This window comes from Haplochromis burtoni, unplaced genomic scaffold (genome assembly GCF_018398535.1).
Source record: "Haplochromis burtoni strain Fernald_Lab_line unplaced genomic scaffold, NCSU_Asbu1 Contig_113, whole genome shotgun sequence".
Lineage (NCBI taxonomy): Eukaryota > Metazoa > Chordata > Actinopteri > Cichliformes > Cichlidae > Haplochromis > Haplochromis burtoni.
Genome location: NW_024582474.1, coordinates 1,597,518 through 1,611,478, shown reverse-complemented (window position 1 = coordinate 1,611,478; position 13,961 = coordinate 1,597,518). Strand labels below are relative to the sequence as shown.

The following is a 13,961-nucleotide window of genomic DNA, read 5'->3' as shown; positions in this document are numbered from 1 at the left end:
TATTTAATGTTACCTTGTTATTATTATTGCTACCTGTTGTTTTTGATGATTCAGGGGCGACAGCTCCGTGTCCTGGGAGGGTGAGCTGCTGAGCTGGGAACGAGGTGGTGTGTCATTTGAAGCCTTATGTTTATTGCGACACAAGCAAACCAGAAAGAAGAGGCAAGCGATAACCAATGGGATGGCAACTGCAGGTATTAAAATAAACAGGATCTCCTTCCTGGGGTTTTCTTGTGGCTCTGAAATAATAACAGAAACAAGGTCAAATTATGTACAAAATGAAAATAATTTTATATTCACTGCCTCTCGCGCAGTTAAATTTCTGGTGCGCGGAACTCTGAACACACGTGGAAGTGTCTGCTTTACGCATGCTGCTGCAGGTAGCTGCAACTGACTTTTAAATGTCTGGAGGTGGAGCCCAAAGGAAGGAGGAGTGTCCTAATATGATTGGTTATGATGGACACTTCACCATGACAGCAACATCAGCGCTGTTTTACACCGCATTTGTTTACAATTTGGAAAATAAAGTGTGCCGAATTAGATATCAAAAGTTATTGTTTGCTGTGCAGCACGGGAAATACTGACAACTATCACTAAGAAGTCTTTAAGACTGTACTCATGTATTGAAAGGGTAAGTAACAAATGTGTGTTTCCCCAAAACTGGGGTTAGTCTTTGTGGGTATTGGCATTTTGCCAGAGTAATGTGAAAAGCTACGTGATGGTGGTAAATCTCATGTCCAAATCTCTCCAGGCACATGATAGCTAATAGGGCAGTTATATATAATGATCTTTTGTCACCATGTGTGCAGCGTAGTTTAGTGTTACCAGTCGATTGTGTGTGAATGTCAAATTGTGTTAAAAATGACCTGTGTGAACAAAAGGTGCTGCAGGAACAGTTTATTGCATCTCTGTCCCTCAGTGAATGTGTGAAACAGACACTCTTTTGTTTGATTAGATCAAAAATCTTTCTTTTAGAGTGGAAGCAAGTAAAGTTAGAAGCTGTTCTTAGCTAAATAGTCTGTTCTGAAAATAATTTCTAATGTATTTTTCCAACATTTCAAGGGTCAGCAGAAAATTAAATTCTAGTTTAAAAAAAGGAAAACTACCCAGGTACTTAGAAATGATAATAATAGAGACATTTAAACCTGCCAACAAAACGTTTTTGCTCAGCCTGCAGCGGACACATGTAACTGCAAATACCATCAAAGTGAAGTCAGTGATAAATCAGTACAATAGAAACAACAGCTATATGCAGACTGGCAAACTTTACTTTAATCGAGAAAACAAGTTACTGATGTGAATCACAGAGCAAATCTTTCTTATAAATTTTTTATTTATTCATGAAAAGATATACTATAGAAAGGCAAATATTTCACTGTGAACTCCATTTATCAGAATTAGATTAGCATAAAATACAAATGAGCTAATAAATGATGGTGTAATTTGGCTACAGTGAATTAGTTCTCAGTTGTGCAGATTCTTATATAGAATTTAAAGTATATTGTAATGCAAAACCTTTGTACTTTTATTTACAAAATGTACAACATATACTGTAGCATTATTGCTTTTAATTAAGCATGGGATTTAGTGACGTACTTGTTCCACAATTGCAAAAAGTTACTTATCAGCATTTGTTCACCAATTTTCAAAACAGTGAACAATAATTTTACCAATAACCATAGATGGAAGTACCTACCCAAATCAGTTCTTTAATGCTTTTTTTTTGCTAGTCTCTTTATGAACAGTATTTCTGGATTTCTAAATGAATAAAAATATAAACTTATCAACCTTAGATGTGTGGCGTTGTATGGCTACATTTCACTGTGTGTGGCTACATTTCACTGTGTGTTATACTTGTATAACTATGCATGTGACAAATAAAGAACCTTGAACCTTGAAGTGGGCCAGATGGGTGAAACTCCACTTTCTGTCAGCATAAAGATGCTTAACTACACATTTAATCCCTGAGATTTCTTAATATAGGCTAAAGAAGTACAACTGAGTTTCTTGATATGATAAATGTGTAAAATTACAGAACGAGTTCTGGTAGTTCACTGCCCAGACTGTCCCATATTTATAAAACCAAAATTTCTATAGTAGACAGTGAAAAACAGGAGCTTTTCTGTCATTTAATTGTTTATCTATTACTTCACTACTTTGGTGTATAGTGGCTGGCTGTGGGTGAGGTCTTTGTCAGGAGGAAAAGCTGTCCAAAAATATAAATTGTTCAGAGGGCCAGATTAGAGTCTATGCCGGCCCCCGGTCCTTATAGTTGACATCCCTGATCTAGATGAACTATTGTAGCGGAGCCTGAATTCACAGTGAATGGAGCTGTGCAGCCAGAAGTTGTGCTTATTTGTTTCACCTAGTGACCAACTGGCAGCATCAAAAGCACATGTTATTTTTATTTTTTTTCATTTTTGAAAATTAAGTTTACTCAATTGACTATGAAAACTGCTTTTCCCTTTTCTTAAGAATGATGTGTGCTGCTCAATAGGATGATTTTTTTAAAAGAAAATTATAATAAAAGGTATGCAATATTGTATAACAGATTAATAGGAAAGCATTGTGGATGGTTAAGAACATGCCTTTGAAATCTTCGGCTTTAAAACTGGGTTTTCTTGATGGGGTCTACATTGCAGAAAAAATGCTGCAGATTTGTAGTCGTGACGATCAAGGTTTTGTATTATTTTTCTTAATCATACGTTCTTTTGTTATAGCTTTAAACATAATCTGAGAAAATATCTGTTTTGTAGAATAATTGTAATATTTCAAATATTGTGTGAATAAACATTAAAAAAGTATTTAAGTATTTCTGAAATATCTGAAAAGTGTACCTGTCAAAATGAGATTCATGGAAAAAATCTCAAATGATGCAATATCAAAACCCATGTTTTTTGTTTTGTTTACAAAAAAAAACTAATGATACCACAGCACCTTCCATTTCACAACATTGCCCATGTCAGTGGGCTAATTCCTGTAAATATTTTTGGGGGATTTTGCTTTTGCCTGCCCTTGCTGGATTTGTTTGCTTAGCTGCTTGCCTTCCTGTGAATGACAACTGGCTGCTTCTAGATTAAAAGATTTAGAACGTGATAATCCCCGAACGAGATGGTGGACACAGAAGATGAAAAGAGCCATTAAGGAGAAGACGTCATCCTATCAGGCTTGGCTAGCCTGTGGGACTCCTGTGGGACTAGCAGAAACAAACATTTTGTCGGCCTCTAAACAATTCTGGTAAACCGTCTTAGTAGGGGTGACTTAGGAGGGGATGGGAATATGGAATATGGATTTTCCACAGACAAACTGAGGATATAGCCAAGTGGTGGAAGGAATACTCATCTCTTTAACCCCACATTCAAAACTTCTCTAGAGGAAAGTTTGAGGACAAGGGGATGCCTTGCTCATCACTGGAGGGAAGGTCAATAAGGGAGGTTAAAAAACAAACAAAAAAAACTCCCTGGTGGCATGGGCCCAAAGGGGTGTATGAGATTTTCTTAAGTAAGTTCGTTAAAGCCCTGGGCGGGACATCTGGATTGTTGGTTACCATCTTTAAAAAGGAGGAGGCTGTGCTCAAGTCATAGAGAGATTGTGCTATTCGGCCACCCTGATAAGGTATACACAAAGGTATAATAGGGGGAAATCATCTTTCAATTTCAGGAGGAACAGTTCAGTTTTCCCCTCGGCCGAGGAGCCCTAGACTAGTTCTTTAGCCACTCTATAATAGGGTGCATGGGACTTTGCTCAACCAGTGTACATGTGCTTTGTGGACTTGCGGAAGGCATTTGACTGTGTCCTTCTTGGGACCTGTGAGGGATTATGTGACTCAGTGACCCATTTGATGCCTGCTCAACTACACAGAACTTGAGCCCCATTACTTTTAATGAGCCAAGGATCACATCTACCTAATGGACTCCCAATTTATTAATGTAAATGGGGAGTCCTCTTCACACACAAAGTTTAATTATGAGTACCACAGGGTTCTGTGCTAAGACCAGTTCTGTTTACATTATACATCATTTTTTTAGGCATATCATTCAAAGGTCTAGTATACATTTTGACTGCTTTGTACAAGATTGCTTCATTGACAGCTCCAAATGTCAATGAAACAAGATGACATACAACAATTAGTTAAACTGTACAAATATCTTAAAAGCATAAAGATGTTGATGACAATGATGATGTTGATAATTTACTGCTTATATATTCAGATAAAAGTAACGTTGCTGTACTCAGCCCTAAACATCTTAGAAACATGGTGTCGAACCAGATATTTACTCTGGTTCGACACCATACTGTGAAGAATCTTCACAGTCATAGGTTCTTCAATCCATATTAAACAAATATGTAGGACTGCTTTCGTGCATTTGTGTAATATCTCTAAATTAGAAACATCCTTTCTCAGAATGATCCTGAAAAACTAGTTCATACATTTATTGCCTCTCAGCCGGAGTATTGTAAATTAATATCATCGGGCTGTCCTAAAAACCTACCTTTTTATAAAGCATGTAGTTAGGGCTGGTTCAGGTGACTTTGAATCCCCCATTAGTTATGATCCACTGAGTTTTTCTTACTCACTCAACTTCTTCATTCACTGTTTGTTTACACACCACTCTGTATTTAATCATTAGCTATTATTAATCTCTAGCTCCCTGCCCTCTTTAATCTCTATTGGGGTTTTCTCTCTCTTATTGTAGTGTCTTTACCTTACAATATAAATCACCTTTGGGTGACTGTTTTTGTGATTTGGCACTACATAAATAAAATGTAATTGAACTGATTCTTGTTTCTGCCTTTTGTGCATAATGTGATTCTGTTGGCTCTGTCAGGTAGTGGCTTCAATCTCACACTGGGGCAGTTTGCAGTCAAGTGCAAAGTGGCAGGAATAAGAATTAGCACCTCTAAGGCTGAGGCACCTAAGGCACCTCTATGAGCTCTGGGTTGACTGAAAGATTAAGAAGTTTTATTTGAAAAGGTTGATTAGGCAGCCAAGGTTTCAGGTGAACACATTGTGAGACCTAGCACCATCTTATCTTGTGATTTAGTGAGATCACGTGGCCCTGGATGTGAGTGGGCATTAAGGCTGGGAAGGGATCTCATAACTGGAGTATAGATGGCAGACAGTCGTGCTGTAAACCCCGCCCTCTGATCAAAGATGGCCGTTCACAATGGACATACATGGCTCCACTCCTCTTTCAAACCATCTGTCTTCTCTGTCCAAAATGTGGACATTGGCATCCTCAAAGAGCGACGTTTGTCCTTTAGATGCAGATGTACAGCTGAGTCTTGCCCTGTTGAGGTGGCTCTTGTCTATGTTGTGCCATGCATTTATGAAGTGGCTGTTTGGTCTCGCCAATGTAGCACTGAACAGCATGTACTATGTAGTTTAATTTGTGTTTAGGAGTTTTGTCCTTGGGATGAACCAGTTTTTGTCTGAGTGTCCCAGTGTACTTCAGACCCAGCCATACACTCAGACAAAAACTGGTTAAAAAAAACAGCCTCTCACAATAGATGCCAGGTTCTCAGATCCATCATCCTTTTGACAGGAGGTTAATTTATTCCCACTGTTGAAAAGTGCTTGTTCATAGGAGAACATCTGCTTGTTGGGTTTTACTCTTTAACATTGCAGGACCCTTACCTTGCAATATAAAATCACCTTGAGGCACTCTAAAGAAAATAAATTAAATTTAAATGGATAATATACAGACAGGTCAGGAAAACCTTGAGCCCTCCCATGAGGAAATCCGGTAGGTCCACCTTGTCACTTAGAGGGAAGGGTCATTGTAAATCAACACAGAGTTGTTCTAAGTGATCACCTGATGGTTGTAGCCTCTTGATGGATGATAATGGCCTCATTCACAGAGCAAGAAAGCTCACTGAATTGTCTTAAGAAAATGAAAATGATGTGATTCACATGCCATAGTCTTCATAGTCAACTTTAAACACCAAGGTATCAAGAGAGCACTTTCCACAACCAGGATCAAAACACTAATGAGGGAATAACCTATGAAACAATGATGTTCCACCCCATCAGTATAGGTACTTTCAAAACTATGCTTGAAAAGTTAATGCCTAGGTGTATTGCAGCACTTCTGGAAACAAGGGGTGGCATAAAACCAAACCAAGACACTATATATTTTGGGATTTCCTTAAACAGCTGATAACTTAGGAGGAAATTCCCTTATGATACTTACTGCAGGGCTGGATTTCACACAGGTCCACCCTGACCAGAGGGTCCAGGGTGAAGCACCAGGGTGCCTGCATTAGGCCTCCTGGATTACGACAGAAGTTGTGACTTCCCCAGAGCTCAGGATACTCCTGAGACAGCTGGTGACTGTGCGGGTACTGAGCGCTCCATGGCTGGCAGTAGTGACCAGATTTAGTGATGCTGATTGTGCCCTTGTAGTCAACTCCACTTCCATTATAGCAGCTGTGATCTGAGGGGGAATCTGTAGAACGGACAATGACAGACAGACAATGAATTTCAGGTGTCTGAAATTTTGAGAATTTAATGAGTGCTAAATGATGTATTAATTATAATTGAAAGAAAAATATATGATCCTCTGCTCCCAGTTCTATGTTTACCCTTGCAGGTTATTTATTGACAAAAAATTTTTAAAACGCAAAAATTGTATTAATTTGTGAAATAAAATTAAAATAGGTGCAACATAATTTCTAAGGTAAATGTGAACCGCTATATTTATGAAATGCATCAGTCTCCCATCAGTGGTTTAGACAAAAAATGCACTTTTATTTAGGGAAATTTGGTGGTTTAAAATTAAACTGTGTATGCCACTGTAGACCTCTTGTGCATTAAAGAGATAACCACAATAACCAATCAGAATATAAAAATATATAAACAATTAAAATGGTACCTAGAATTACAAATGCAGGGCTGGAAGTTATGTCTACGATACAGCTTTGGTCAGTTTTACAGTGAACCTCCCTGCTTAATACAGTTAGGTAAGTAAGTTTGTTGGACAACACATAATGTTTTGTAATTTTTCCTCTCTACACTACCAGATTGGATTTCAAATCAAACAACCAATATGGGATTGGCTGGTTGGCTGGTTAACAGCTATGAAATGCATCCATATGAAATCATCTCTAGATCTTTTATCTGCTTATTTTATCATGTAATAGTCCTTGAAACTTATCAGGTAAATGTCCAATTAGTTTGAAAATATGAGACTATGAAGCAAAATGGTGGTGTACAGAAGAACATATTTATGACCCTGACTGAATATAGTACGCAGTAATGGGGTGTATGCTTGCACATTTGTTTCATAACTGGGGTATTTTTACACATTTTTGTGTGTGCATTCATCCACCTACATGAACCCAATTTTTCTGGTGGTACTCCTATCCTCATACAGGAAGCTGCAGCAGGTGTTCCTGGCTGTGGCAGCAAGTGACAGCTTGGGAGCTCAAGCTGCATGAGTAACATAGGATTCGATCTGGCAATGGTGTACTCAGCAAGACAAAGGTCATTCTCCAGAGCCTCGCACTCATCTCTACAGAGTTGACGGCGCTGAGGGCCCCGAGATTGCTCATCACACAGAGGGAAGACATAGTAGCAGAAGGATGGGATGGCGAACTCAGAGCACTGATCAGACAGGTGGGTGGATGTTCCAATCATAGTGAGGGCAGCTTAAAAAAAAGTGGAAAAAGTTTTAACTGTTTGCTTGGAAATTTCAGATATTATTAAAGTTTAGAATTAAGGAATATATCAACCATGAAGGATGCCTAATTTCCTCACCTGTAATGCGGTTTTCATTCTCCCCTTGCTTCTGCAGAGACTCGACATAGATACTGCGGTTACCGATGAATCGAGCACAGGCAATGCCACGATATGGCTGGCAAAAATGTTTTTCACGTGACCTAAAGAGGAAAAAACCAAAACAAAAAACAGGTTTAAATTCTTTAAATGACTTCAGGAGAAAATGTGATGTAATATGATGTCTGGCCTTTATACGCTCTGCACATCTTTGCTGTTTGTAGATGTAACCTGTTGCTTCAAAAATATACGTAGTCTGTTGCAATGTAAGCTGCACATTACACATGCATACTGGTCTTCTGTAATAAGCATATTTAAATAATCCATATCAAGCATGAATGTCAGCTGATATATTATACAGTTTTTGTAAACTCTTAAACGTTACCCAGAAATTCAGTATAATTTAGATTCCTGTAATTAACCAGGAAAATGTTTGGACAAACCTTCTCGTTTAATGTTTTTTCTTTATTTTCACTACTTTCTACATTGTAGATACTTACTGAAGACATCAAATATATGAAGCATGATCAATGGAATTATGTAGCAAAGAAAAAAATTGATTAATAATTCTAAATGTGTCTTATATTTTAGATTCCTCAAAGTAGTCCCCCTTTGTTTTTTTGATGATGTATTCGATGAAATGTTCTCACCTCACAGATGTGAGATTAGAAATTAGACCAGTGGAAATCTTTGAAATCTGTGTTTTGGTCTGATGAGTCCAAATTTGAGATCTTTGGTTCCACCCGCTGTATCTTTGTGCGACTGAAAAGGTGAACGGATGGCCTCTCGTGCATGGTTTGCACCGTGAAGCATGGAGGAGGAGGTGCTTTGCGAGTGACACTGTTGAGGATTTATTCAAAATTGATGGCACACTGAGCCAGCATGGCTACCACAGCATCCTGCAGCAACACGCCATCTCATCTGGTTTGTGCTTAGTTGAACAATCATTTATTTTTCAACAGGACAATGACCCCAGACACACTTCCAGCCTGTGTAAGGGCTATTTGACCAAGAAAGAGAGTGTTGGAGTGCTGTGCCAGATGGGCTGGCCTCCACAGACACCTGGCCTAAACCCAATCAAGATGGTTTGGGATGAAATTGACCGCAGAGTGAAGGCGAAAGGGCCAACAAGTGCTCAGCATCTCTGGGAACTTCTTCAAGACTGTTGGAAAACCATTTCAGTGCTAGTTAATGAGCACAGAGCCGACTAGATGATGTCGGTCCCTTAGGCTAGCCCGATGAAGTCTGTATGTTATTGTTTAGCCAGAGACTTTCACACCAGTGCCTAGTGGATGTCAATTTGAAGGGTTCTGGCAGTGCTCATCCTGTTTGTTCTGCCATCATGAAGAAGATGGGCTACCTGTAAAACATCTTTAGGGTCCAAAGATGCTGATGATAGCAGCAGTGACACTAGCCCTAGCCAAATGCAGAAACTAGTGAAAAACAGAAAGGAGCAGCAAAAGAGGTCAGTGGCTTCCACCACTATTAATTTACCGTTCATACTTTGGGCTATTCAACCTCCTTATATAAGACTTTCCGAAACAGTAATTTCAGGTCACCTAACATTACAAAGATTTATGACACATAAGTTTAATGCAACACAGTTGACAAAGTAGACAGAGAAAGCTGTATTTAAGGTAAATGCACTTGGGGCAAAAGATTTATATACACTACACTCATCTCATGCTAATTTTGGGCTTTGAATTCTTTGAAATGTTCTTTTAGGGTGTGATGCTTGTACGGCATCCATTTTTAATCAACTTTTCTCTAATATTGTAAGTATGCATATATACTCAAATATATGCATACATTTTATATATTTTATTAAGTGGTGCTAGAGGTTGTACAGGTTCTTTTAACTCATCAAGACCAAGGTGTACTAACATCTTGTTAACATCTTGTTAATGACAATTATTAACTACTAGTTTCTTTTTGCCAGCAGTTTGAAAGCACTCATTGGATTGACCACTACTCACAAAGTCCAAGGAACTCAGTGATGATCTAAGAAGGAGAATTGTAGATTTATACAAGTTGGAAGTTTCACACAAGTTTAAACCACTGCAGATTCTGAGACCAGCAGTTCAAACAATTGTGCCCAAGTTATTCAGATGTGTCACCACATTGCCAAGGTCTGAAACAAGATCCAAACGGTCACACTCAGGATAGAGGAAATTGGTAGGGATGTTTACAAGCAAGGCTCACACCTAACATGAACTGAAAATTGCTGGAATACTACTGTCACTCTCCACAGTGAAGTGAGTTTTACATCACCATGGAGTGAGAGTGTACTGACCATGAAAGAAGTCCCTGCTCCAAAATGGACACCTTTAACCTTAACTGAAATTTGAATCTACCCAGAAGAAGCCAAATGCCTTCTGGAGAAAGGTTTCATGATCAGATGAGACCAACATTGAGCTATTTGGCTGCAATGACAAAAGCCATCTCTGGAGGAGCAAAGGTGAGGTTTTTAAACTAGTGCAAGCACAGATGCCAGCAACAACGGCGTCCACTTACAGCTGCAGAAGTCTAAATCAGACATTACTGGGGATCTATGCTTCAAGGGGAAATCTGCAATGTAGCTATGTCATAACTGCAAGCCCACAAACCCGCAAACCCATCAAAACAATGTAACTACATGTCCAGTCAATGCCGCATGTGGCTACTGTTATTGGCTTGGTCAGTACTGTCAATTTTTCTTGTGCATTTTTTCACTGCAGTTTAGGAATTTATCAGTAAGAGACAACAATCTTGGTCTTAATACAAGCACTAACAATCTTAGCATTGCTTGAGGGAGACTGCTGAAACTAATTTCAATTTCCATTAAATTTTACAAAAGTATGCAGGGAGTTCCTGAAGGACAAATAAACTGATACCATCTGGCCACAGTTGCTAATGTCCATCAGCGACTGTACAAACACATAAAGGCACTAACATCTTATAGCCACAATCTGTGTGCTATAGGTTGACACTTAAAATTCGCTAATTTCTAAAAAAAAAAAAAAAAAAAAAACTAAAAAAAACCCAAAAAACCCCAACAACAACAACCCCAAACCCCAAAACAAAACAAAAAATAAAACAAGCAAAAACTGTTAAAAAAAATAAAAATCCTTGATTAAAAATATTTACAAACATATAAACACAAACAGATAAACACACGTAACACACTATTAACAAGAAGATGGCCACTTACGGTTCAGTTGGGCCTTGTGTGGGCATCTGTCCTGTAAATCAGAAAGAAAACAAGTACATGAAAATAAGGAGTGACTGGCTCTACAGTCAGAAACATTGCCGTTTTTATGATTAGTAAAAGCTTCCTGCACAAGCCACTGACCTCACTGAGACTTGTGTAAACAGAAGTTGTATAAATAAACACTTAATATTAATTATTTAACCCATACAGTTAAGCCTTAAAATTAAAAGTTATAGTACAAATAAACTTCAGTCTTACCTAGTTTGACATAAAGAACACCTGTGGCAGAAATGACTTTGACTGAGTTAGATGCAACACACTGATAATAGCCCGTATCTGTTGTGTCCAGGTCCTGGATGCGGAGCTTTGAGCCTCCCTCTGTCTTGCGGATGGTTAGGCGTCCCTGTTCCTGTACTACAGGGGCATCATTCTTCAGCCAGCGGATAGACGGTCGAGGATTTCCTGCCACTTTGCAATGAAGGGTGGCTGTCTGCCCCTGAAAGAGCGTGATGTTGTTGACTGGCTTCTGGAACTCCAAAAAATATCCTTGAAGAAGTAAAACATTGGTTTTAAGCCTGATAGTAGCATTCTGTCTAATAAAACATCTGGAGCATCAAGTTTGTTGCATTTGATTGTTCATTGGTACAGTGTGTCTCTGATTTTATTCTTTGCAGTGAAACCTATTTTAATAATTGTGAGCACACAAGCAGACAGCTCCCCTGAACCAGCAGCAAACTGGGATGCAGCCAGATCAACCCCTGAACCATCACATAATCATAGTATTACTGCTCCAGCTAGAGGGTGTGAGACAAGAGTATAGGAAGATGTTGGAACATCCTTTGTCCTTTCTAGTGTGGTTCTATGGAGAATTTCGTATTGGACAAGTTGTAAGTTGGGGCTTTAGTCGTTTTGAAGGTGTTTAAGCATATTTGTGTCTAGAAGTTTTGATCTGGATTGATGGACTTATCTGTGATGGTTTATTATTCCATAAAAATTTTGTTAGTTTCAAAGCTCTGCAAAGCTTTGAACCATACTTGGGGTAATTGTCTTCATGGTATAAACCCATGACCAATCAATTTCAGTGTAGAAGGGCTGATGAAGCACTAAGATATTGTGGTAGACCATCTTGTTCGTGATACCATCAATTTTCATTCATTTGCCCATGGAGTTTACAGAACTGGAACTCCATTTCCAGGTCTTAAAGTCTCTTTGAAATGAAATTTGAATGTTAGTGAGATTTTTACCTGGATAAATAAAGGTCTAATAATAATTTTTAAAAAATAATTCCACATTTGAATCTCCACTGTGTTTCACTGTGGGTGCAGGACATCTATAATCAAAACAGTCTCTAGGTTTGCTGCGGACATAAACATGACAATGCTGACCAAAGAGTTTAAATTTGGACTCATCTGTTCACAGCACCTTCCTCCAATCTACAGTCCAGTATTAATGAACCATGTACACAATTTTCCAGAAATGAAAAAAAAGTAAATAACTAATGTATGGTTCTTAAGTTTATTGTTTATACTTTGTCTCTACTCACTTGGTATCATGGTAGCCTTAGTTCTTGTTGTCTGTTTTGCTCATAGTAACCCACTACGAGACTAGCAAAGTAAACCCTAACTTCTGAGTTTTCCTTGATATGCCATTATATCAGGTTTGTAGGTTAAATCTCCGTCTGTGTTAGGTTTTAACTTCTTAATTACTTGTTGTTTTACTTTGAAAGTCTTTTGTCTTGTGTACTGAGAGTCGTTTCCCTTTTTTTTTTTGTATCCCTGATTTGTTCTCAGTGTGTTTTTCCCTAGGCTCATTATCTTTTGTAATTATTGTCCGATTCTCCGCTTGCCCCTTGTCGCATCGCCCCTTGTGGTTGTGTGTCTGTTAGTTCATGGGTTCCCTGATGATTCCTTGTATTATGATCCCTTGCTCCAGCCCTGCTAGGTCTTTTGTTTGTTTGTTTTTTTAATTCTTTGATTTTAGCTTTAAAGCTTCTTTTCTGAGTCAGTTCCCGTTTCTCGAGTCTTGCACTTGGATCCACATCTCGTCTGCCACACACCCACTCATGATAGAATTAAGCTTAATTTTGGAAGATGTTAAACTGTATTTTATGAGTGTTTTTGTTATTTAGCCCAATTTCACTGGAATAATGGGTGGGACAAAACAGAAACCCAATCCATGTGAACAGCCTCACAAACAGCAACTTTCAAAATTAGCATAATTGCACGGTATATCAAGCTCCTTTCAGTACACTAAAAATAGTTTGATTCTCTGGATAAATCTGGACTGAGGATATTTACTAAACATGATAGTTTTGCATGACAGTCTTCACTCTAGGAACTGTGAATTGTTGTACAATACCTCAGTTATTTGCTTATAAAAACACATAACAACAACAACAACTGATCTTACTGTCCCCCACCTGCTGCGCCCCACTTTTTTAAAAAACACCCGACTGTACTGATTTTTCTGTTTAGATGTGGAGGCAAAGTCATCAGCCAAAATATACACAACAATAGTTCTTTTTTTTTTTTTCTTCACTGTGTCCTACATAATCAATTCAATCTTAGAAAATTCATTAAAGTTAGAATTTAGATTCCAATAACATTTGTTTGTTTGTTTTTTTGTCATAACATTTTGACCTGCTTTTTACAGTCTGTATCACATTTCAGAGCCTGAACTTTTTCAGTTCTACTTGAATAAATAAGTTGATTCAGGACTTTTACCAAAATATTTTTTAACACACGTAAAGAAAGGGAATAAAAAGGAATAGGTGCAGAGATAATGATAAATACACACTAAGATTATGGCTATTGGTACTTCTGCTTTATGAGCAGCAGACAGATTCTGGAGTTCATGCAGTGGAAAAACAGATCTGTGGCCTATTTCCCAACCTGACACAGCACTTCTAATGTTATCATAAAGCTCTTTAATCACAAATTGTTAATTTTTCTGTTATGAAAATAAGTGTGTAAGGGCAGCGCAGTTAGGAAAGGA

General features: G+C 38.2%; 1 protein-coding gene across 1 annotated transcript in view; it reads right to left on the bottom strand.

Annotated features, from left to right (window-relative positions):
* Positions 1-33: 33 nt before the first annotated feature.
* ror2 (receptor tyrosine kinase-like orphan receptor 2) overlaps positions 34-13,961 on the bottom strand; it is a gene marked incomplete at its 3' end in the record, with an annotated part of 35,519 nt that continues 21,591 nt past the window's right edge. Inside the window, 6 exon segments of the mRNA XM_005929040.3 lie at positions 34-239; positions 6,195-6,449; positions 7,336-7,650; positions 7,760-7,881; positions 10,968-10,998; positions 11,226-11,513. Coding sequence (XP_005929102.2) covers positions 34-239; positions 6,195-6,449; positions 7,336-7,650; positions 7,760-7,881; positions 10,968-10,998; positions 11,226-11,513 — 1,217 coding nt within the window.